At 38.4% G+C, this 25,831-nt stretch overlaps 1 protein-coding gene and 1 pseudogene across 1 annotated transcript; one reads left to right on the top strand and one right to left on the bottom strand.

Moving 5' to 3' along the window:
• The first annotated feature begins 21,785 nt into the window (after positions 1-21,785).
• Positions 21,786-22,741, top strand: LOC120781138 (annotated as a pseudogene).
• A 371-nt stretch (positions 22,742-23,112) lies between these two features.
• LOC120781137 lies at positions 23,113-23,752 on the bottom strand. The gene is made up of 3 exons (XM_040113271.1): positions 23,516-23,752; positions 23,246-23,437; positions 23,113-23,184 (listed from the first exon to the last, which is right to left on the bottom strand). The coding sequence occupies exons 1-3, from the start codon at positions 23,750-23,752 to the stop codon at positions 23,113-23,115; spliced, it is 501 nt and encodes a 166-aa protein (XP_039969205.1).
• Between the last annotated feature and the right edge of the window lie 2,079 nt (positions 23,753-25,831).

Here is a 25,831-nt window from a genome sequence, read left to right as displayed (position 1 = left end):
TGGATTGTACAGGCCGCCTTAAACGCATAAAATACATATCGTCACCTGAAATGCAAAATAACGTAACAACATTTTCGGAAATTTACAGTGGCAAGAATGAAACACGGAATAAAATGGAGCATGAGTGAAAAAAAAGTTTAAAATTGATTAAAACTGGTTTATATCTGAGCACAGAACCTGAAAATGTTGGACATATGTAATATTATGTATATAATTTGAAGTAGTGAATCGTGATCAATAAGACACTCAATTTTGAATTTTTTGATGATACGTTATTTTGCATTTCAGGTGACGATATGTTCATATACGTATGTATGTATGTATTTATTTTTGCGTATTATAGGGACTGCGCAGTCCAATTTCAAAGTACACACACTTTTTTCACATACTTACTTAACAATTGATATTTGCCGCTTCTGATGATATACATAGCTGCTGCTGCTACTTCCAATTTCCAATGCTATAAAAATAAATGAAGTAATTAGTTTCAAAATATTGTTAAAAAATCACATAAAATTCATTTACTTACTTTCTTGTCGTACGAGCCTCCTTTACGATGGTACGATCACGAACGACATGCGGCTTTCAATCGTTTTTTTATTACCCTTTTTGGGATTTTCTATTGTCACTATTGACAATAATGTTTTCTCCTTCGCACTCATTCAAATAAATCAAGAGATGAAAGAAACTTTTTTTCATCGCATTTAGGTAAACAAAAAATAACCCGAAAATGTGCGTTAGTGTTAGTGTATAGAGAAAAAATGTGTAGTTGTATTGGAATATTTGTCTCAAGCGGGTAGCCGTGGTTCGCAGGGTACTAGTACACACAATACACGCACACCACTATCATTTTCACTACCGTTTTGGTTTCCACTGTTTGCTCCATCTTCAATGCTCACTATATCTTTCTCGTTCTGTCACCTGTTCATTCTTTCTCTCTCTCTCTCTCATTCTTTGTGAGCAATTTGCAACTGTGTCACGCTTGTGGCATGCGATCACAAAGCTGCCGTAAAATGCTTCATTCCACTCAAGTGACTTCTGATTTTATTTTCCAGCTCGCAGTTGCATTGTAAATTACAAGCTACTAACAAAAACATACATACGCACACTTGGATGAGTGTAATGGATTTATGGAATATTTATAATATGAAAAAATTTTTAACATTTCAATTTATTTATGTGCATTAGTTTAATAAGAAAAGCACGCTGCAGTCAAGTTTCAAGTTTGTAACCTCAATTCAAAATTAAAAGAGAGGAAATAATATTCTGTGAGGTTAAGTTGCAAGCAAGCATTTGTTATTATGTGAGGTTATATGAGTTGGAGGATGTGAAAAGCTAAACTCAGCTATCAACAATATACCATAACAGAGTGAGATTGCTGTAAAGAAGTGTCTTAAAAAGACCTTTAAAGTCAACAATACTACAGTGAAACCAAGGCCTTCTTTTTTTTTACCCTACGCCAGTTACGCGATTACAGCCGTGTTAACAACAGCCCGCCAGTCGTTTCTTCTTTACGCTACGTGGCACCTATTGGATATTATCTAAGAGTTCGAAGTTATGTCTGTCAACAGTGACGTTGGTGCCTAGTCGCGACTGCGAATACTGTTTGTTTTATGTCAGGAGATATTTTGTCTTGCCCTCGTTCACAACTACACCCATTTGCTTCCTACCTCATCCATTCTGGAGAAAGCAGAACTAACGGCGCGGGTGTTGAGGCCAATGATATAAATATCATCAGCGTACTCCAGCAGCTGCACACTCTTATTGAAGATATTACCTTCGCTATTTAATTATGCAGCTCGAATTATTTTCTCTAAAAGTAGATTGAAGAAGTCACACGAAAGGGAGTCGTCTTGTCTGAAACCTCGTTTGGTATCGAACGGCTCGGAGAGGTCCTTCCCGATTCTGAAGGAGCTTTTGGTGTTGCTCAACGTCAGTTCACACAGCCGTTTTAGTTTTGCGGGGATACCAAATTCGGACATCGAATAAGTTTAAAGCTCGAGTAAATCGCGTTAATAGCTTGTGCTGTTGGCATAAAGCATAATCTCGAAAAGTTGTTTGATTAAGTGAATGTTAAATTAAACACTTTTAGATGTAAATCATTAATAATATCAGGTTTTCGGTAATCCCGAAATTTTGGGATCCCGTGTTATTTTCGGGACTGCTTGGGATTATATACATATATTGATTCAAAACCAAATATAGTGAACAAAAAATAGTAATTTTGGCTTCGCGATCTGCCTGAGAAAATAATCCATGCCAAATTTCCTGAAAATATCTCATCATAAGCATTTCGTACAATCTATTCATTCCATCGGTTCAGATAAAAGAACAGGTTCTTGGGGATAAACGGACGGGTCCAAAATTTCAAATCGATATCAAAAAAATATTGCGTAGACAAACAGACTGACGGACTTAGCTAAATCGACTCAGCTTGTCCTCTTATCATTTATATTGTATATATAATTTATTGAGTCTCCGATGTTCCCTTTTGGGTGTTACAAACTTGGTGGCTATATATAATTCAGGGTATAAACATATTGATACCGAGTTTACAGTTTTTCTCCTTGAAAGGAGGTATTGTTTAAAGTCGGACAATGGGAATAATTTGTAGAATTTTCGCCGAATACCAATTCATATTCGTTCCGACGACGTGCACTCAAGAAGAACTGTCTTAATCGAAAACCTAACCACGGGTTTAAGCTGGCGCAGCAATCACCATCCTAAATGTGCAGTAGTTGTCCATATAAAACCTTCTAGATTCATAATTCGTACAGGATGAACCCTTTTTTCTCGAACTTCACTCAACAGGCGAAAGAAGGAGAAACATAAGAAGACGATATTCCCGCGTTTTTTTTTTAAAGGCATATTATCCCACCAACACAGCAATCAAACAGAAGTGAATACAACAAGTGATACATATAACAAGTGAACACAGTAAAACGTTTTTAAACAAATAATACGGATACAACACAAGGATCCACGCAAATTCGTCAATAATACTCCACAGCGAAGGAATCAACCGAACACACAAAACAGATCAGTATATCTGAACTCGTAATATGTGTGTATATTAACATTGAATTCTAACACTACGAAATTAAGAACAATTAATCAATATTGGAAACACACGCACACCCATAAATTTATATATACACAATTAAACTCGAAATTTATAACGTTTGAACTAAAACTAACCACCTTTTAATTATTCACAATCGGCCCCTTACGTCGACATACCCCGACATTTTTGGTCCTATCGAGCTGCGATAATTAAAAGAAAAAGTATTCGTGAGAATTTCACCAACAACATCAACGTTGGAATTCCAGAATCCAACCCAAAAGTTAAAAGAGTGCACCCAACAAACAAAAAGCCTGTAAGCTAAATCAACAAATACCCAAACGAGTAACTAAAACCAAAAACAAAACGAAATTAATAAAAAGCGGAGAAACTGAAAGTGCGACCCAAATTTTTTCTATATAATATGTAATAACATATCACGCCTACTTTACTGAAAGACCTTGTGATTTTGATCACAAATTGGCGATTCTTCCAATTTTTCTTTTTTATGCGGATATTCAAAAAATGTACCGGCAAATACTCGTAGACCCTAAAAGATACTATTTAGGAAGTCCCCGGAAGACACAATAGAAGACTTCGAATTGCAAACAGCGACGTTCGGCATAAATTGTGCAACGTATCTAGCGAGGGTACCTCATGAAGCTAGCCGATGATGTAGGAGAAACTCACCCATTAGCAGCCAAAATTCTTCGCCAGGAAATGTATGTAGACGATGTCTTAGCTGGAACTCAAGACCTAACCACAGCAAAGTCAGCATGAGATGAACTCATTTCTGCTCTGAAGTCCCCAGGATTCGCTCTGCGAAAACGGACCTCCAATGACCCACACATTCTGGAAGGACTTCCACAGGATCATCTTTTAGAAGCAGAATCACTCAACCTTTCGGAACCCGAAAACACCAAAACCCTGGACATTCGATGGAACTCCAAAAATGATTCATTTTTCTTCGTCAACCCAATGGAAAAAAACCGCACCCACCAAACGTGAGGTATTATCAGCCATAGCAAAATTGTTTGACCCAGCCGGTTGGCTTAGTCCAATAATAATCACGGCAAAAATAATAATGCAACAAATATGGCTAGATAAATCAGATTGGGATGAAAGCCTAAAGCCCTCACCCTTCATCGATGGAACAGTTTCGTAAAGGATTATGAAAACATAAATAAAATTGAAATACCCAGATGGACCCATTTTAACCCAACAGCCACCATCAAATTCCACGGTTTCTCTGATGCTTCAGAAAAAGCATGTGCCGCTACACTTTACACAAGGGTTTTAGTTGGACATAAAATATGGGCAATTCTTTTTGTGTCTAAAACAAGAGTTGCTCCCATTAAAACCGTATCCCTACCCAGATTGGAACTCTGCGGAGCGGTTCTACTAGCTAATCTAGTTAACTCTACCCTATTCCAACTATAACCTAACCCAATATAAAAATAATTTTTGGACTGACTCAACCATAGTTATCGCTTGGTTAAACAAACCACCATGTTCATGGACCGCTTTCGTTTCTCATCGAGTCGCTGCAATCACCGAGAAAGAAGAATATGATGCTTTGACCCGTAAAACCCAAATACACAGGAAAAGTTCATTATTGACATTAAATCCGTTTATCGACCCTAAAGGAGTTATGCGAAGTGACGGAAGATTAACCAATTCCGCAGCACTATCATATAATGAGCGTCACCCTATCTTATTACCCAATAATAGTCGCATGCCAGAATTACTAACTCAGTTCACCCATTTAGCAACGTTACACGACGGAAATCAGCTAGTTCTTCGACTTCTAAGGACAGAATTCTGGATACCCAAAGCAAAGATGCTGATTAAAACAATAATTCATCAATGCAAAACGTGTGTCATACATAACAAGGCTCAACAAACCCAAATAATGGCAGCTCTTCCAAATGAAAGAACTATCCTAACCCGGCCGTTTGCTGTCACTGGTATCGACTTTGCTGGACCCTACGACATCCAAAACTACACTGGGAGAGCATGTCTAATCACCAAAGGATATATATGTGTATTTGTATACTTCTCAACTAAAGCAATACATCTCAAAGCTGTTAGTGATCTCACTACGCAAGCCTTCCTAGCAGCATTCTCGCGTTTCTTCTCGAGGCGTGGATGTCCCGCCAATCTTTATTTCGACAACGGAAAAAACTTTATTGGCCGAGCCAAATTTAGAGGATGCAAACTTAAGCATCGTTAACAGATGGCAGAAATTAAAAATACTCTACCAGCACATTTGCAAGAGATGGAAGGAAGAGTACCTTAAGGAACTACACAAACAATATAAATGGAAATACCCACAACGTAATGTCGAAGTTAAGGACTTAGTCGTTAAACGAAACGAAAACATTTCACCAAACAAATGGAAGCTCGGTCGAATCCAAAAGGTCTCTCCGGATCAGATAATAAAACACGAGTTGTTGAAATCTGAACTGCTCAAGGCACAGTTACCCGCTCCATCACAAAACTTGTGTAACCAAACACCACTACTGTGTTAATTGCTTAGCCAGGTCGCACCAGACAGAAGGATGTAGAAGAAAAAATAGATGTTCCATTTGTCATGGGAAACATCATTCATCCCTACACGGACACCCGACCAACGATGTAAATGGTGTTGAGAAACCAAAATCTCAACCGCTTACAATAGAGACCCGACTACCATCCGTACTGGCTAAGCAGACCCTAGTACCCACATTGAAGATCCGTTTAAGATGCGATGGTGAATGGCATAAAGTTCTAGCCATTTTGAACCCTACCCTTAAAATTACAAATATAGCGGCCGAACTCGTCAAAAATTCAAACTACCAATTACATACCCCAATACTTATCGAATTTGTAGCATAAAACTTAGCTCAAATAATGATACCAAATTTTGTTTGGAATGTAACGCAGTTATCACCCACAATTTACCCAAAAAACCCTATGAGCGAGACTTAAGTGACGATGTGCAAATGCGCTTTGAACACTTAGTCCTCGCTGACCCTCAATTCCACGGCAACAAAGAGCTAATGTGGAAAGATTGGAGCGGATATCTACCCACAAATTATCAGAAGTGGAGTCTTCAAACCTAACAAAGGTACAGTGGTAGCGTAGAATACAGCATTTGGCTGGACCCTTACTGGCACCATGTAACCTTAAGTATACTGCTGATAATTATTCAAAAAATTTCAATTTTTTCAATCAATATGTTACCCTATTAATACTAAAATTATTTCGCAGATTCTACAAGGTGGCCGGGATGTTTAATCCAAACAAACACTCCTCTGCATTACTCCCACAAATTACATAAAGTAATGGAGGCGTAATGCAGAGGAATATCAACAGCCCCAACTTCACTCAACAGGCGAAAGAAGGAGAAACAAAAGAAGACGATATTCCCGCGGTTTTTCTTAAAAAAGGGCATATTATCCCACCAACTCAGCAATCAAACAGAAGTGAATATAACAAGTGAACACAGTAAAACGTTTTTAAACAAATAATACGGATACAACACAAGGATCCACGCAAATTCGTCAATAATACTCCACAGCGAAGGAATCAACCGAACACACAAAACAGATCAGTATATCTGAACTCGTAATATGTGTGTATATTAACATTGAATTCTAACACTACGAAATTAAGAACAATTAATCAATATTGGAAACACACACACACACCCATATATTTATATATACACAATTAAACTCGAAACTTATAACGTTTGAACTAAAACTAACCACCTTTTAATTATTTACAATCGGCCCCTTACGTCGACATACCCCGACAATTTGTATTATGCTTTGCTCAGAGTTTTACCTGTTTCATTTTTATACTCTCGCAACAAAGTTGCTAAGGAGAGAATTATAGTTTTGTTCACATAACGGTTGTTTGTAAGTCCTAAAACTAAAAGAGTCAGATATAGGGTTATATATACCAAAGTGATCACGGTGACGTGTAGAGTTGAAATCCGGATGTCTGTCTGTCCGTCCGTGCAAGCTGTAACTTGAGTAAAAATTGAGATATCATGATGAAACTTGGTACACGTATTTCTTGGCTCCATAAAAAGGTTACGTTCGAAGATGGGCAAAATCGGCTAACTGGCACGCCCACAAAATGGCGAAAGCCGAAAACCTATAAAGTGTCATAACTAAGCCATAAATAAAGATATTAAAGTGAAATTTAGCACAAAGGATCGCATTAGGGAGGGGCATATTTGGACGTAATTTTTTTGGAAAAGTGGGAGTGGCCCCGCCCCCTACTAAGTTCTTTGTACATATCTCGGAAACTACTATAACTATGTCAACCAAACTCTATAGAGTCGTTTCCATCAGGCATTTCCATATACAGTTCAAAAATGGAAGAAATCGGATAATAACCACGTCCACCTCCCATACAAAGGTTATGTTGGAAATCACTAAAAGTGCGTTAACCGACTAACAAAAAACGTCAGAAACACTAAATTTTACGGCAGAAATGGCAGAGGAAGTTGCACCCAGGCTTTTTTTAAAAATTGAAAATGGGCGTGGCGTCGCCCACTTATGGACCAAAAACCATATCTCAGGAACTACTAGACCAATTTCAATGAAATTCGGTATATAATATTTGCTTAACACCCTGATGACATGTACGAAATATGGGTGAAATCGGTTCACAACCACGGCTTCTTCCAATATAACGCTATTTTGAATTCCATCTGATGCTTTCTCTGTAAAATATATACATTAGGAACCAATGATGATGCTGGAATAAAACTTTACTCAAATATGGTATTTGAAAAATATGTAAATGACGGATAATGAAATCTCAATTATCACTTTATCATGCGAGAGTATAAAATGTTCGGTGACACCCGAACTTAGCCCTTCCTTACTTGTTTACCTATGGCCTAGAGTCTGCGTCTGTAATGTCGATGGTAGCGCTGTTGGCTTTCAACCCGGCAAATTGCTCCGAAACTGTGTAATGGAACCCGACTGATTGTGACGCACCTATCGAATACAAGGGGCAGAATGCTTGATTCTATGAATTCCTTTGAGTTCTAACGATTTCCATCTCAGTTTAAACGTATTACGTTTCCAGTGAAAATTGCATGTGAGATAACAATCACCTAAAGATAGTCGCATATTGTGAGACATAAATTTGGAAATGTTATGTTTTTCACACGGCCGTGGCGTGCTCACGAGTTGGAAAACCATCTTTTCTGTACACCGGAACAGAAACCAAAAAATGTTGTTTATCAAGCTGTGTTACATTGAAAAAAAAAAAAACAAAAATTAAATGATAAATTTAACGTTCTTTTCATTTCAAAACACATAATTTCACGCAGGACAACGGCTGCGGGGTCAGCTAGTATAGTATATACCTATACTTTCCGATAGCGCTTGGATGGAACATAGAGTTGCTCCTTATGGGTTACCAAGATATTTAAGATGAGTAAATAATTATCTTTCTGCTCCCCAAGCTAGCCCCAGGACTGTCAATATTGCTGCTAAGCTGGGCATAGAGCTCCCTTCTTGATAAACTCAGTGGTAGCAGATATTTAAAATCTCTGAAGGTAAAGTAATAACCCTCATTCACCTTTGCGCCGCATTGCGCGCATTTAAAAATTCCTAATATTGCCTTCCCTTCTAAAGAAGAGTGGCAAAGAAGCGATGTAAACAGATGGACAGCGACGCAGGGTTACGAGCAGTCCACATATAGAGTGGGTGGTGCTGTCTTTTCAGAAAAATTATCACAGCAATTAAATAATGAGTGTGCTTATAATAAGGAATATATTTATATATACATATATGCAGATATCCACGCGGTTTTTAAAAAACCTAAAGTCTCTTAGGGTTTCGCCAAAGATAGTGAAAGAATTTCTTGATCTCTTAGTTAATATAAACCAGGAATGGGTTCCAAGACATAGTGACATTCGTGCTAACTGTGAAGCAAGAGCAGGCACCACCCCTCAATTATACTCCAGAAAATAGAGAATTTATATGCCTCCGGCTACTTGTAGACATGTTATTAATATAGTTGAGTCTCAATGGAGACAATCTATAACTTTATTCACAAGCAGGCAAACGGGACATGTGTGGAATATGGGCCACATATTCTGACTATTAAAATTCAAAAGGAATGACATAAGAGCTCTAATAGGAGTGCTAATTTTTTTTTTTTTCTTTTTTTTTTACGAGGAGGAAGCATCGAAAGCCTGAACCCATGTCAGTGTGGAACTTTAATCCGAACTAAACCTCCTACTGTCTTGTACCGAACCCCCCGGTACCACCGTCAAGTATTACGTCGGGAGGAAGGTTGAGTATTACTCATACGTACGTGATGGTCCCAATGCATTCAGTAACAAGCTGCATTTACTTGGCCCTACCTCGGTTTGTCTTATACCCCCACCAAAACCTTCTTGTCTGCTCCAGTCATGGTTTGTGTGTCTCGTCTTAGTTGTTCGTTGGAATTTGGAGTAGTCTTCTACGTTGTTGTTCTCCAGCTCTTTGGCGTTTCATGATTTTTGCTGCCACTTCGGACACGGCTTTCCACTTATCTAGTGATTCTACCATTTGAGACACTAGATTTTCTGGGGTTGGGTCTACCCCGAGCGTTTTTTTTGAAAGATTGCCTTTCTTCGTCGTATTTCGCGCATAGGAACATTGTGTGCTCCACATTCTCGATACGATCTCGCCTCCGCAATAGTCGCATACATCGTTGTCTTCATGTTTGAATCGCTTCAAATATGATTTGAAACAGCCGTGTCCAGTGAGAACTTGGGTGAGGTAAAAATCTACTTCTCCGTGCGATCTATTAAGCCATAGTTCCAATTTAGGGATTAGTCGGAATGTCCAGCGGCCATTTCGGCTGTCTTCCCATCGTTTTTGCCAGCGCTTTCACCGTATCTGCTCTGGCTTTTCTTTTTTGGGTTCTGGGCGTTACTCTCTCATTTGAACGGTATGTGAGCTCTTTGGCTAAGAGGTCTAGCGGGTGTAAGCCCGCGATCACTAGGGCAGCGTTTTCGGATACGCGTACGAAAACGCGGAGCATACTCTAATGCGCATATGGTGTACGTGGAAAATAGGCTGCGTCGGTATGATTTGACTTCAAGAGCTTTCTCCCATATTTGGGCACCAAATAGAGCAGAACTGACTTTAAAACTCCGGCTAGTAGTCGTCTCCTATTTTGTTTTGGTCCACGGGTATTGAGCATTAGCCGGGTTAGAGCTCTGCATATTTTCGTAGCTTTTTCACTTGTATAAGCCACGTGTTCTTTAAACGATAGTCTTGCGTCGAGAACGATTCCCAAATATTTTATAGCTGGCTGTGTGGTTATGCTTACACCTTTCGTACAGAATGTAGCAACTTCTCGGACCTTTCTGCCTGTAATAAGTACGGCTTCGGTTTTGCTCTCTGCCAGAGATAGTCCATTAGTTTCGAGCCAATTGTTAATTTGTGAAATTGTTGTGTTGGTTACCGAAACTATTTCCTCTATATGCTTAGCTATTACCACCACGGCAATGTCGTCTGCAAACCCAATTATATGTACGTTTGCCGGTACTTTGAGTCGTAGTACTCCATCATACATTATATTCCAGAGGAGGGGCCCGAGTACAGATCCCTGTGGCACTCCCCCGGAGATTTTGTATTTTTTGTAGCCCTGGTTTGTGTTGTAGCATAGGGTCCTTTCGTTGAAGTAACTGACTATCAGGTTGTAGAGATATGCCGGTACCAAGAAGTTTTTTAGCGCACTTAGTATACTTGGCCAAGATGCCGTATTGAAGGCATTTTTGACATCGAGAGTTGCAACCATACAGTATTTGATGGTGCCACCTTTCCATCTTTTCCCACTAATGGCATTTTCCGCCAGTGTCTTCACTAGGGTCACCGCTTCGATTGTTGATCTTGCCTTCCTAAATCCAAATTGGTTTGGGGATAAGCTGCCGGCGTCGTCAATGGCCTTACTTAAGCGTTGATAAATGATCCGCTCAAGAATTTTTCTCGCAGGCGCAGTCCAACATGCAGAGTGGTCGGTAGTGGGACGGGTCTGTCAGAGCTTTGTTTGGTTTAGGCGGTAAAATTAGGTGTTGCCTTTCCAGATTTTTGAGGGAAACAGCCATTCTGCATGCATAAATTATACAGTGCTCTAAAGGGGTCTACCATGTTCCTAACAATCGCTGCTTTAGCATATTGGGATGCCATCTGGTCCTGAGGCTACCTGGGTCAAACCGGTCGCATGCTTCTAAACCTCTTCGTTCAGGTGCTTCTGGTAATAACTCTCTTTGTTGCACCACCGCGATCTCTCGAGGTAGTTGTGGTCGGGTCGGGAAAAGAACTGAGACAATTCTGTCAAGGGTTGTTGAGGAAGTAGGCATTTGACCTCGAATGCGTAGTTTCCCTATTACGGTCTTGTATGCGAGACCCCAGGCATTGTTTTCTGCATCGTCACAGAGTTTGAGAAAACATTTAAAATATGTTTTATCACTTACTTCTTTTACACAAGAGCACTTGTTCAGTTCTGTGATTTGTCTTGGGTGATGTGGGCACTGTGTTTTCGCGCACTTGGAAAATAATTTTGGGGTATTTCCACTAGTAGTTGGTGCCATATGCGGAGCACCAGAAAAACACGTCACTTTCACTTCACTTCACTTTGGTATCCCTAATGGGTCACTGTATAATTGTTGAACATGCCAACAGACTAGGAACATCTTATAATAACTATTGTGAAAGCTGTCAGGAGGTGGAAGAAGAGGAGAATCACACATCCGGTCGACTGTTTCTTGTCGTTTTTTCGGAGGTTACACAGATAAAACGTTTTCTAATGATGAAGCACGGTTTGGTTCAGAGAAGACATAATAGAGTGAAGTAAGTTCTGGTGGTGTCACAATGGGCCTCCCAAAGGCTTAGGTGCGTCATCAGACAGCCAATCTATCTACTTACCTACCTTCCTCTTCGATGATAGTAAAAATATACAAATTTCACTCGATCTTTCGTAAAAACCGGAAGTATCGCCTGAAGATGAGGTTAACATTTTGAAAGGGTAGGCTATTTTTCCCAATCATCAATCTCACTGACTGAAACTAATGACACATATACACGTGTGTGTTTGTGTATACATAAATACGTGTTCATATACATATATATAAATAATAGCATATCACATAATGTGGCAAGGACGGGAGAGTCCTTATATATGCGCGTATTTGTTATTTTTTGGCATTTTTTCCATGTGCTGCTTAAGTGAGTTTGGTAAAAGTGCATAAAAATAGCTAAAGAACATTTTGGCAAATCCGCAAACGCTCGAAAGTTTTCCAAAATAAAATGGAAATAGAACAAGCAGGGTTTCAACTAATGAATATCTTAAAAAATACAAAAAAATACAGTTTTAAGTTGAAGCTAGACCTAAATTGGATTCAGTACGAATACAACATTTTATTTCGCGTTATTTGCAAAAAAGAATTAGCTACAATACATTTTGGAAATCTTTACGAATTTTCATACATAACCTCCAAATTTTATTAAATCCATACTATATTTTAATAAAAGAATGTATATATTAATTCTTTTGCACTTTTTATGTTGATTAAAAATATAAGTATAACTCAAAAAATGTTTGGTTTGCAAAGTTTCTTAGTTTTTAAATTTGCTACCTAACCTCAAAATATACACATGTGACTATATTCAAGTTTTCTAATTGAGAATATCGGAAGGATGGTCTGAATATGTTCAAAATATATCTACGTTATATCAGACCATCTACTTGAAATTAAAAATTGGAATGAAGATAGAATATTTTTTATTGGGTTATGAAAAGCTCGTAAAGAATATCGGTTTCAAAATCTGCTAGCATTACTGGTACTCATTCTTCTCTATACTTCTATAAAACCGAAGCTGTTTATAGTAGCTCACGCATTTAAGATTATATTCATCGTAAGCAGACCCTTTAATTAAAAATCCTGAACTGGAATAAGCAATATTTGTTATTTTGGTATGTCTTGCATATCGGCTGAATTTAGTTGAAAATATGTGGTATTTAACACAGATGAAGACTTCAGCTAAAGCCCTAAAAACTCAGAGGTTTATTTAAAACGATGTATTTTCATAGATATTCCTCCAGTTGTCATCAAAACCTCGAAAGCCTCTATAAAATCAAAGATACTTAAAGTATATAGTCCAAGAAATCAAAATTATATTCATTGGACTTTTAAATTGCAGTTCTGAATGGGTCCAAAGTTTTAACCATATACGATTAGTGAATTTGATAAAATAATTACTACCGATGGATTGATTATGTAAAAAGAATTCTGAATAAATGACATATTTGGTTAAAAACTCCGAAGAACTTTAATTTTTCAAGATTAAGAAATTTGGCTTTTGGGTCCGATTTTTCGACCTTGTAGTTAGTTTTAGAGTCTCCAAAAATTTATAATCGAATAAAATTTTAATTTTTCTTGTATTTGCAGACCAGACTGCTCTTTGAAGCGTTATCTCTGCATCACTCATGTCTCATACACATATTTTTGAATTTAATCCTACTCCTTGGGTCTGGTTTTTCTCCAAGTAGTTCTGACGAATCTCGAATAAAGCGATAGTATTTAATCAAAAGAATATTCCGTTATTTTTGGGAACAAAGTCGAGTGATCGTGGTAGTTATTTTTAAGTTGGTTTTAGAGTATCCAAGTAGTTCGGATGGACATCGACCTAAGTTTTAGCTTATAATAGAATAAATTCTCTGTGAGTTACAGTCCCTAATGATCTTGTAAGCATGATGCTTCTATCACTCATGGTTTTTCTCAAGTTTTTTGTTTTTTTTTTTTTCAATTTAATCCTTTTTCGTGAGCCAAATTATATTCTTCTTCTTCTTCTTTACTGGCGTAGATACCGCTTACGCCGTTATAGCCGAGTTAACAACAGCGCTCCAGTCGTTTCTTCTTTTCGCAATGTGGCGCCAATTCGAGACTCCAAGCGAAGTCAGGTCCTTTTCCACCTGGTCTTCCCAACGGAGTGGAGGTCTTTCTCTTCCTTTGCTTCCTCGCCGGGTACTGAACTGGTGAACTAATTGCTATAAATCAAGAGCCTTCGGAACTAAACTGTCTTCCATGTGACGCTTGGTCTACACTCCTGTAAACGACTAATATTCTCCTACTTATAGTCTCGAACCTATAGCAGCGGTGCAATTTTACTCATCAGTATATCTCAATCAAGTTTAATAAAAACCTATTTCGTGACCTCATTTTCTTGCTGAAATAAATTTTACTCTTTCTTCTTGTTATTACTATTGCCTCCTGATAAGTTTTGAAGTGTGCTGCTGAACTGACAACTCATAATTAGTCTTGGGCACAAAATCTTGATTGTCCGACTAGTCTTGGGAACAAAACGTTCGGCCGTCGATTTTGCACTCACGGAGTTATAAAATTTACGAATATGGTTATTCTAAGTGCCATTGACTTATCAAACTGTTCTCGTTCGCATTCATATTTACATACACATGCCTATGTACTTATACACACAAACGCCCTTAAGCTGACGTATGCATTTAATGGCTGGCCGGATTTACACTCAATTCAATTGTTGCGATTTTTGTGCGGTTATACGAGTTACAAGCATAAACACTTATACAATATATGATACATGATGGACATAACTGTGCCCAAAAAATAAGGTGACATTGTATTTATTTTGAAAATCCTTTATTTACTCCCGATGCAATGCACTTATGCCAACGGATTTTCCAATCTTCGAAGCACTGGTTGTAGTCACTTTCCGGGATGGCCTTCCGTTCCGTCTTCGCTGCGGCTTAAATCTCCTCTATCGTAAAAAAACGGTGTCCCCGGAGCGGTCTTTTGAGCTTGGTGCACAGCCAGAAGTCGCACGGCGCCAGATCAGGTGAATACGGTGGTTGCGGAACGATATGGGTTGAGTTTTTGGCGAAATGATCACGAATTACGAGGGCAGTATGGGATGGTGCATTATCGTGGTGAAAAAACCAAGAATTGTCTTTCCACAATTCCGACCTTTTTAGGCGGATAGCGTTACCCCAACGACGCATAACGTTCAAATAATATTTCTTGTTGACTGTTTGACCGGTTGGAAGGAATTCATAATGCACAACACCACGATAATCGAAGAAAATAGTCAACATGACCTTGATTTTTGAGCGACTTTGGCGCGATTGTTTTCGTCTCGGCTCTCTTTTGGCACGATGTTCGCTCTATTGATCGGTTGTTTCGGGGTCGTAAGCATAGATCCAAATCTCATCGCCAGTTATGATGCGTTTCATGACACCCTGGTAGTCGGAAAGCATCGTTTCACACACTTCAACGCGACGCCTTTTTCCAAAAAATTCATTTGAGGCCCAAAACATCATTCAAAATGGTACTGGCTGAGCCTTTCGATATGCCAACTTCATCAGCAAGGTCTCTAATCGTTAATCGACTGTTTTTCAACACCAAATCTTTGATTTGTTGAACGTGAGCTTCGTCGGTTGAGGTTGATGGTCGCCCTGGACGCTCTTCGTCTTCGACACGTTCACGGCCGGTTTGGAACTCACTACACCACTTGTAAACATTTCTTTTAGACATAGCCTCATCACCAAAGGCTTTCTGCACCATCCTCAACGTACCCGCAGCAGAAAATTGATTCCGTAAACAAAATTTAATGCAAATTCTTTGCTCAACAAATTTCGACATCGCAAAAAACGAAAAACTCACTTTTAGTAGCTCACAAACTACATGTATCTCAAACACTAATAAATATTTTGACATGAAATTTGACATAAATGTGACCAACAGTACTACCAACCTAAAAAAAAATAATTCTCCAAATCCTTCAACGCGCGCAGTTTAAATTCAAATGTCACCTTATTTTTTGGGCACAGTTTTGGGCATATTTTTATGAAAGAAAAGGAATACACTTATATATTATATGTATGTTCATGTGCATATAGGTATATAGGTATATACCCTCATCCATGTGCACTAAAAATATCCGCACATCAGAAAAGCCCCTGTAAATCCTGCTGTTAACTGATAAATAGATTAGTGTGTGTTACAAATAATCATGCACACGCGCATATCCGCACCGACGTAAGCCGATTCATATACATATCCAACCACACAAACTTCTTTATACAAGCATACAAGCTCTCCAAAGAAAGCCCAACTGGCTCATTCGCACCAAATGTGGGACATAAAAATTCACACACATATTTATTTATCAAATTAATGTTGGTAAACGGTGTGTGTGTGCCTATAATATTCCCACCCGATGCATTCTGTTGGCCTTGCGGCTCCCACAATTTGCGTAGCAACAAAAATGTAAGGATTTGTTTCCATGAATTGAGTTAAGTCGATAGTTTTTATACCCTGAACAGGTTAAATAAAGTTTGTCAGAAAGTTTGTTATATCCAGAAGATTCAATCATTTGTCGGGAGCGCCTATATCGAGCTAAACTGGCGAATCATAATGAAGTTCTTGTATGCAAACTCTTTTGAATTCTGAATTCTGCAATTACTAAACAACCTCAGATCGAACTACTATAGGTATCTTACATATAGCTGCCATACAAACGGACCGATTAAAATAACAAGTATTTGATTTTTATTTTTTACTTCATGATGGATCTTCATGAAATTTGGCATAGCTTTGTGTTCATGGCAGCGGTAAAATCTCCGGTAATATTGTTTAGATCGGACACTACAGCATATAGCTATCATACAAACTGAACGCTCAAAATCAAGCTAAATATCTTTTTGAACGCAATATGCCATAAGAAATACACCTTTGTAGGGTATTACAGCTTCGGTGTAACCTTGCTTTACTTGAACACTCGCTTGAAGGCGATTAGCGGGTGCTTAGGGTACTGCGTATTGTGTGTGCTAAGTAGAATACAATCTAGGCAAGCAGCCTAACGCTAACGCCACAGCAGTGATTTTCAACTGATTATCCAATTTTTTTGTGCGCTCACTTAAGTTGCCACAGATTTAAGGAGAATTTTGATACTAGACACAATACACTTAGTATATATGTATATTAGGGCGATTCAAAATTTTTTTTTTTTCTTTTTCAATTGGTACTCGCAAAAATAGGTTCCTAGACACCTCTAAGAAAGCCTCTCCAAATATGAGTTTTTAATTGTAACGGGAAGGTCCTCCGCCTAACGGTTTTCTATTTTTTCTTATTATCAGATAGAAAAATTTATATCTCGTTTCCAACTACTTGAAAAAATATCTTGTTAATTAGGTTTTGTAGGAAATTGAATGCTCTAAAATATGGTCTCTAATGATTTTTTCGTAAACCCAACCGTTTAAAAGATATTAACAGTTAAAGTTTGATTATTTTTGAGAAAATTTTTTATTTTTTATTAATTTTATAACTCAATAAAAAAAAATTATTATGAATAGATTTTTGGAGAGGTATTCTTAGAGGTGTCTAGGAACCTATTTTTCAGAGTATCAAACGAAAAAAAAAAAAAATTTTTTTTTTTTGATCCATCTTTAATATGCATTGATGTTTGACGATGAATATCTCGTAAACGCTTAACTGAATCGAAAAATCATAGTAGACCATTTTTATAGAGCAGTAAATTTCCTACAAAACTATGTGTTTTATCATTCATAATAATTTTTTTCATTGAGTTATAAAATTAATAAGAAATAAAGAATTTTTCCAAAAATTGTCAAATTTCAACCGTTAATATCTTTTAAACGGTTGGGTTTACGAAAAAATTATGAGAGACCATATTTTAGAGCATTCAATTTCCTACAAAACCTAATTAACAAGATATTTTTTCAAGTGAAGTTGGAAGCGAGATATAAATTTTTCTATCTGATAATAAGAAAAAATAGAAAACCGTTAGGCGGAGGACCTTCCCGTTACAATTAAAAACTCATATTTGGAGAGGCTTTCTTAGAGGTGTCTAGGAACCTATTTTTGCGAGTACCAATTGAAAAAAAAAAAAAAAAATTTTTGAATCGCCCTAATATACATACATACATTTTGAATCACCCTAATGTATATAGTATATATGTATACTCGTATAATACATATATGATTATGGTGAAATATAGCACAGTATAAACATATGAAAAACTAAGCTTGAGTTTATATACTATATAATTATTTGTTTGTAAGTGCATACCCAAACTGCTGTTGTTGTTGGTGTTGTTTTTATTACTTCCTCTTTTTCCTGCCACCCATATGCATGGCCAAGCAGTCAACTATATGTGACCTGATCTACGGAAAGGGGGCTTCTTCTTCTTCTTAATTGGCGTAGACACCGCTTACGCGATTATAGCCGAGCTAACAACAGCGCGCCAGTCGTTTCTCCTTTTCGCTACGTGGCGCCAATTGGATATTCCAAGCGTAGCCAGGTCCTTCTCCACTTGGTCCTTCCAACGGAGTGGAGGTCTTCCTCTTCCTCTGCTTCCCCCGGCGGGTACAGCGTCGAATACTTTCAGAGCTGGAGTGTTTTCGTCCATTCGGACAACATGACCTAGCCAGCGTAGCCGCTGTCTTTTAATTCTCTGAACTATGTCAATGTCGTCGTATATCTCGTACAGCTCATCGATCCATCGAATGCGATATTCGCCGTGGCCAACGCGCAAAGGACCATAAATCTTTCGCAGAACTTTTCTCTCGAAAACTCGCAACGTCGACTCATCAGTTGTTGACAACGTCCAAGCCTCTGCACCATATAGCAGGACGGGAATTATGAGCGACTTATAGAGTCTGGCTTTTGTTCGTCGAGAGAGGACTTTACTTTTCAATTGCCTACTCAGTCCAAAGTAGCACCTGTTGGCAAGAGTTATCCTGCGTTGGATTTCTAGGCTGACATTGTTGGTGGTGTTTACGCTGGTTCCAAGATAGACGAAATTATCTACGACTTCAAAGTTATGACTGTCAACAGTGACGTGAGAACCTAGTCGCGAGTGCGACGACTGTTTGTTTGATGACAGGAGATATTTCGTTTTGCCCTCGTTCACTACCAGACCCATTTTCTGTGCTTCCTTGTCCAGCCTGGAGAAAGCAGAACTAACGGCGCGGGTGTTGAGGCCGATGATATCAATATCATCGGCATACGCCAACAGCTGTACACTCTTATAGAAGATGGTACCTTCTCTTTAGTTCTGCGGCTCGAACTATTTTCTCCAGAAGCAGGTTGAAAAAGTCGCACGATAGGGAGTCGCCTTGTCTGAAACCTCGTTTGGTATCGAACGGCTCGGAGAGGTCCTTCCCGATCCTGACGGAGCTTTTGGTGTTGCTCAACGTCAGTTTACACAGCCGTATTAGTTTTGCGGGGATACCAAATTCAGACATCGCGGCATAAAGGCAGCTCCTTTTCGTGCTGTCGAAACCAGCTTTGAAATCGACGAAGAGGTGGTGTGTGTCGATTCTCCTTTCACGGGTCTTTTCCAAGATTTGGCGCATGGTGAATATCTGGTCGGTTGTTGATTTTCCAGGTCTAAAGCCACACTGATAAGGTCCAATCAGCTTGTTGACGGTGGGCTTTAATCTTTGCACACAATACGCTCGATAGAACCTTATATGCGATGTTGAGGAGGCTAATCCCACGGTAGTTGGCGCAGATTGAGGGTCTCCTTTTTTATGGATTGGGCATAGCACACTTAAATTCCAATCGTTGGGCATGCTTTCGTCCGACCATATTTTACAAAGAAGCTGATGCATGCTCCCTATCAGTTCTTCGCCGCCGTGTTTGAATAGCGTGGCCGGCAATCCGTCGGCCCCTGCCGCTTTGTTGTTCTTCAGGCGGGCAATTGCTATTCGAACTTCTTCGTGGTCGGGTAATGGTACGTCTGCTCCATCGTCATCGATTGGGGAATCGGGTTCTCCTTCTCCTGGTGTTGTGCGTTCACTGCCATTCAGCAGGCTGGAGAAGTGTTCCCTCCATAATTTAAGTATACTCTGGGCATCAATGACTAGATCACCTTTGGGGGTTCTACAAGAGTATGCTCCGGTTTTGAAACCTTCTGTAAGCCGCCGCATTTTTTCGTAGAATTTTCGAGCATTACCCCTGTCGGCCAGCTTATCAAGCTCTTCATATTCACGCATTTCGGCCTCTTTCTTTTTCTGTCTGCAGATGCGTCTCGCTTCCTTCTTCAATTCTCGTTATCTATCCCATCCCGCACGTGTTGTGGTCGATCGTAACGTTGCGAGGTAGGCAGCCTGTTTTATCTCCGCTGCGGCGCGGCTCTCCTCGCCGTACCAGTTGTTCTTTTGCACTTTCCGAAAACCAAGGGTTTCGGATGCAGCTGTACGTAAGGAGTTTGAAATGCCGTCCCACAGTTTCCTTATACCGAGTTGTTGATGAGTGCTCTCAGAGAGCAGGAGTGCAAGCCGAGTAGAAAATCGTTCGGCCGTCTGTTGTGAATGAATGAAGGCATCTTTGGTCACATCGTCCTTCTCATCCGTCGGAGCGTGGGCGCAGATCAGCGATATGTTGAAGAACCTCGCTTTGATGCGGATTGTGGCTAGACGTTCATTCACCGGAGTGAATGATAGTACTCGGCGACGGAGCCTCTCTCCCACCACGAATCCCACACCAAACTTGCGCTCCTTTATATGGCCGCTGTAGTAAATGTCACAAGGACCTACTCGTCTCTGTCCTTGTCCTGTCCATCGCATTTCTTGGACGGCGGTGATGTCAGCCTTTGTTTTTACGAGGACATCAACCAGCTGGACAGCGGCACCTTCCCAATTAACGGACCGGACATTCCAGGTGCATGCCCTTAATTCGTAGTCCTTATTTCGTTTGCCATGGTCGTCATCAAAAGAGGGGTCTCTCATCCGAGGCTGCTGTTGGTTTTTCATTGGGGTGAGCTTTTTACGTGGCGGGTCCCAAACCCAGCGCACAACCCTATGCAGGGGTGTTTCGCCTTCTCACTTTAGCTCACCTTCGAACGGATGTTCTTAGGCTACCCAGAGGATACTTGGTCAAAGACCGGAAGTCGTGAGCTGCTTGAGTCATATGTAAAAGAATCGTTTCTGGCCACTCCCAAGTGAATGGCGATCAGAGAACTTTCCTCACTTGCGTGAACTTCTACACATGACCCCATCCCCCGGAAAGGGGGCTTAGGTGTCAAAAAATCAATTTTCACTTTTTAGTTGATTCAGATGGAAGATGAGATGCTTTTTCTGTTTCCAAGAAAACTAGTTTTCGCACGTTAGCTCCTTTTTCGTAGACCAGTAGTGCGTTTCTGTAACTTTTCGTTATGATATCGAAAGAAATATCACTTTTGCGTAACGAAAGGTTTATAACGTACAATTGTTTTGAAGTGTTTCTGTAACTCAGAAAAGTCACCTTTCGTTATGGTTGTGGTGAGTCGTTATCGATGTTTTCGAAAATGTGCTAAAACTATAATGAATGCATAAACATCTGTCAATGTACACGAATATATTTGTTTTGTTTACTACAAAAAAATTTTGTTTACTCTTATTTTTTTTATTCGTAAGTACAAATAATATTTTATATACTATATATATATTTTGAATGTATAAATTTATTGTCAATGTTATAATTTCTTAGTGAATCAAATTATGATAGCTGCTGCATTATTTGCCTTATTGGAGGACCAACGGAATATGTTACGCGTTCATCGGCGACATCTGAGGGATACAGCTGACACATTTCATTTGCCGGAAGCTCGCTTTGAAGAGCTATTCCGTTTTAAAAAAGATCCCCCAATAGCCTTGTTACAAGAGCTAAGTCCTCATATGAAAAGTGGCGAAAGGCGTACGTTTGTCCCAAAATCATTAGGAATGACTGCAGCACTTCATTACTATGCGACAGGATCATATTTGAAAGACGTTGGCCAAGATTTTGTGTGCTCATTAAGCAAGACAGTTGTGTGTCGTGCAGTAAAAGAAGTCACAAACATCATTGAAGGAAAATTAATGTGAAAATACATTAAATTTCCAACATCTTTAGAGGAACAAAACAAAATAAAACAAACGTAAGAAAATCATTATATAGGTACATAAAAAATATTGTGTATGTATATATGTGTTTATATTTTTACAATTTTTTTTCATCTACGGGTTTTCCTGGGTGCATTGGTGCTATTGATTGCACCCATGTTAAAATTAAAAAGCCGGCCGCTGATGTTGAATGCTGCTACATAAACAAAAAGGGCTACTTTTCCAAAAATGTGCAACTTATTTGTGACTACAATTTAAACATAGTGTCTGGGAACGCTCGTTATGGTGGTAGTACCCATGATGCTTTTATTTGGGAGAACAGCCAATGTAAACAATTTTTGGAAAGGCAAAACGCCAGTGATGTAGATTCAAGTTGGCTCATTGGTGATTCAGGCTATCCATAGCAATCATTTCGAAATCCACAGACGATTGGGCAAAATAATTACAATGATTGCCAGATTCGAGCTCGGAATTGTGTTGAAAGGCTAAATGAAGTTTTGAAAAATGTATTTGGGTGCTTATCACATGAACGGGGTGTATTGTTTAAACCAGCATATGCAGGATCAATAATAAATGCGTGTTTAACCTTGCACAATATAAGATTAAAAAGAAATTTACCAATTCCAGACATAAACGTATCGTCAAATTTCAGTATGGAAGTTGACAATTTGGAAGAGAATCGTGAAAATTGTAGTGTGCTAAATAAAGGCAGAAGATGTCGGGTTAATATAGTACGAATTTATTTTAACTAATTATTATTTTATTATAATTACTATTAATTAATAAAAATCACAAATTAATTAACATAAAAAAGGATTTCATTTCAACAAAAAAACAATTCATTTTAAACAATAATAATAAAAAAATATAATATAATATAAAAAAGCTTTGTTTATTATTTTTCGCAAAATTGTTTAAGCGAAGCGGCCATGGATTGCACGGAGGCACGAATGTCTTTCGCCACGGACAGCAACTGGTCAAATTCCTCCTGTCGTTTGCGTTCCTGCTCAGCTTGAGTGGTTTTCACTTGTTCAAATGCACTGAAGAAAGTGGCAGTCTGTCGCATTCTGTCTGGTGTGGGCGATGGCACTGTATTGGGTTTGGTTTATGGCAGTGCAGCATTTCAGGTTTTCTGAGATGTATCCAACACGTCATCAAGTGATTTCTGCAATTCTTCATTCGCACTATCATTCATCTAAATATGAAACTATGTGATTAAAACTCAATAATTTTTTTTTGTTATACGAAGATATTACCTCTTGAAACCCCGACTCCTTAGTAACGCCATCGCCATCAACAAGTGCAGTTGGGAAAAAGTCTAACACTTGCAGGTTCATACCATCTAGCGGCGCTGGACCTTCAGAGGCAGGACGATGTCCAGTAGCGTTCTGGAAACGCATAATTGCGGCCTGCTGCTTCTTTACGCCTGACTTCCAGTCTGCCCAGCACTGCGAATTGAAATAAATATCAATGAACGCACAATTGTACATACATGCATATGTTTATATATAATATACTGAACGAACCTTTTTCCACTGCTCAACGGTTTTACATGCTCTTCCGCATGCGTTCAATTCCGCTGTGAGAGTTGCCCCTACAGCATTAGCAGCTTTGCCGTTGTTTGGGCCACCAAATTGTCCGGTACCAACATTTCTATGATTTTTCAATAAATCTAGAAATTTTAGTTTTTGTTGTTTGGTAACTTTTCCACTTCTTACTTTTTTCTGTAAATAATATAAACAATATAAACATAAACAAAACATCAAAATTTTTCCAGCTTACCTCGCTCATCTTTATTTTGGCGCAAAATATCACTGCAATTTTTTTAATGATATGATAACGAATGTCATAACGAAAGAAATAACGAAAATGCTTTTCACCAGACTTACAGAAACATTACACTTCGTTATACTAGTGAATTCGATATATCGTTTGTTATTATGCATAACGAAAAGTTGCAGAAACGCACTACAGGTCACATATAGTTAATATGGATCACAGTTATGTTTAATCAACTGGAAATTGGTTATTTTTATGCTATTGGTGTGCGCATAATTCTGTGGTCTATATTATGCTAATATTATGGCAATTTGTTATGCACAAGTCTTTGTACAATGAAAGCACTCTAAGAACGGCCAAGGAGTTTCTCTGGTAGCAGAAACATGTCTTCGGCAGTAGAAAATGGCAGAACGGGATTTTCTTGAAAAAATTTAAAAAGTTCAGTAAGTTATTTTATCTACTTGTGAACTCAAAAAATTGAAATTTATTTTTCTATAGTAAGTATATATCGAATGTAGATATAATAAAGAATATTTTTTGAGAATTTGCATTCGATCAGATAAAAAATGTCAGCTATATGAGCGTATTCGTAAAAAAATTTAAACTTATGTAGTGTCATCAGCTCGTTATGTTACGTAAGATTGCTGATCTAGAAAGATCGCTTATGGACTACTATATGTGGTCCATTGTGAAGCCATATGATAAAGAACTCCTGCTTTCGCCCAAACGTGGGGCACTCATTATCTTATCTTATTAGATCTTTTGCTATCGATCTTGGGCCAAAAGCACTTTGCTACAGCGCATATATTGATGGTGGCTGATAACGCTCTCGTGAAGCTCACATATCTAGTAGTAGAACTCAAGAGAATACCGCACGCTCCCTTTCTACTGATAGCCGTTCAAGGGTACCTTTCTTTGCTGTCTCATAAGCTTACAGGAGCCCCGTACTACCTCGCTGATGTGAGTTACGACTTTGTTGCACTGGGCACTTTTGTAGAGTGAACAATTCTTTGAAATATGCGTCTAAAGTCAAAGCGATGCCATAAAATACCTCTGATCTGTAGGAATTTAAAGATAAAAACTCACGATCGGGACGGGACTGAAAAATATTAATAGTTCAAAAAAAAAAAAACACACTAATGTGTATACATAAAAGAGTTTAAGCTTCCACCGCAGCCATTCGGTATCATTAATGGCGTCCATAAAACTGTGCTGAGTTCTCTCTTTTAATCTATACACTGCGCGCCCTTTCCTTGTGAGTGCAGGTACGTACAGTAGGGTGTCCGTAATTTACCAAGTTGGCTATTTCCACTTGGGTATCGTCAAAATCGTTTCTTTTTTACCTAAAAACAATTTTGGAAACAAAGAACAATTTTTTCGATGCCGTTTAACCCTGCCTAAATAAGGATACTTTTCACATTTAATTAACATGGGATTTTTGTACTATTTAGCAAATAATTCTTATTTCGTACATTATACTCTTTAACTTACCAACAATGCTCAATTCTGCTTCTATTCTTTTAACCCTTTAGACGGAGAAATTTTCATATTGGCGCAAAAAATTTATTACATAACCTTTGGAAGGGTCAAAATTTATTTGTATTGATTATTCTAATTATTTTGCTTAAACTACTAACTAATTAATTTTTATTCTGAATTTCGTGTAAGATCTTTTATTTTGAACTTTAAATAATCATAAATGTTATAAATGTAAATTTTAACACACAAATTATTATTGAATGTATGTTAATTACTGAACTTTTATCTTTTTCGTCAGGCATTCCTTAGTAGCATTTGGAAATTCATTTTTATACTCTTTTATCACTTGGAGAAGATTCTGTTTTTGATTCTCATCTTTAGCTAACACATTTATGTATTCTTGAGTCAATTGTAGAGCTCTCTCTGCTACATCATTAACAACTTTAATATACTTAGCAATCTTTAATCCTTTTAAATAATCATCATTTTCATGCCAAGTCTGCACGTCAAGTTCCAAAAAGCTCGTATTAATATCAAATTTCTTAAAAAAGTTCAAAGTATTATAATTTACGAAGTAATCAGTT

The sequence above is a fragment of the Bactrocera tryoni genome, unplaced genomic scaffold (genome assembly GCF_016617805.1).
Source record: "Bactrocera tryoni isolate S06 unplaced genomic scaffold, CSIRO_BtryS06_freeze2 scaffold_331, whole genome shotgun sequence".
In the NCBI taxonomy this organism is placed as follows: domain Eukaryota; kingdom Metazoa; phylum Arthropoda; class Insecta; order Diptera; family Tephritidae; genus Bactrocera; species Bactrocera tryoni.
This window is presented reverse-complemented; position numbering and strand designations above follow the sequence as displayed.

Bases quoted from the DNA above. Each gene is read 5' to 3' on its own strand.
- LOC120781137 (XM_040113271.1), bottom strand. From the start codon at position 23,752: ATGTTTTGTTTATGTTTATATTGTTTATATTATTTACAGAAAAAAGTA. The intron at 23,438-23,515 runs GTTCGTTCAGTA...TTCAATTCGCAG, and splicing joins CCGTTGAGCAGTGGAAAAAG to TGCTGGGCAGACTGGAAGTC. The intron at 23,185-23,245 runs GTAATATCTTCG...TTTCATATTTAG, and splicing joins AGGAGTCGGGGTTTCAAGAG to ATGAATGATAGTGCGAATGA.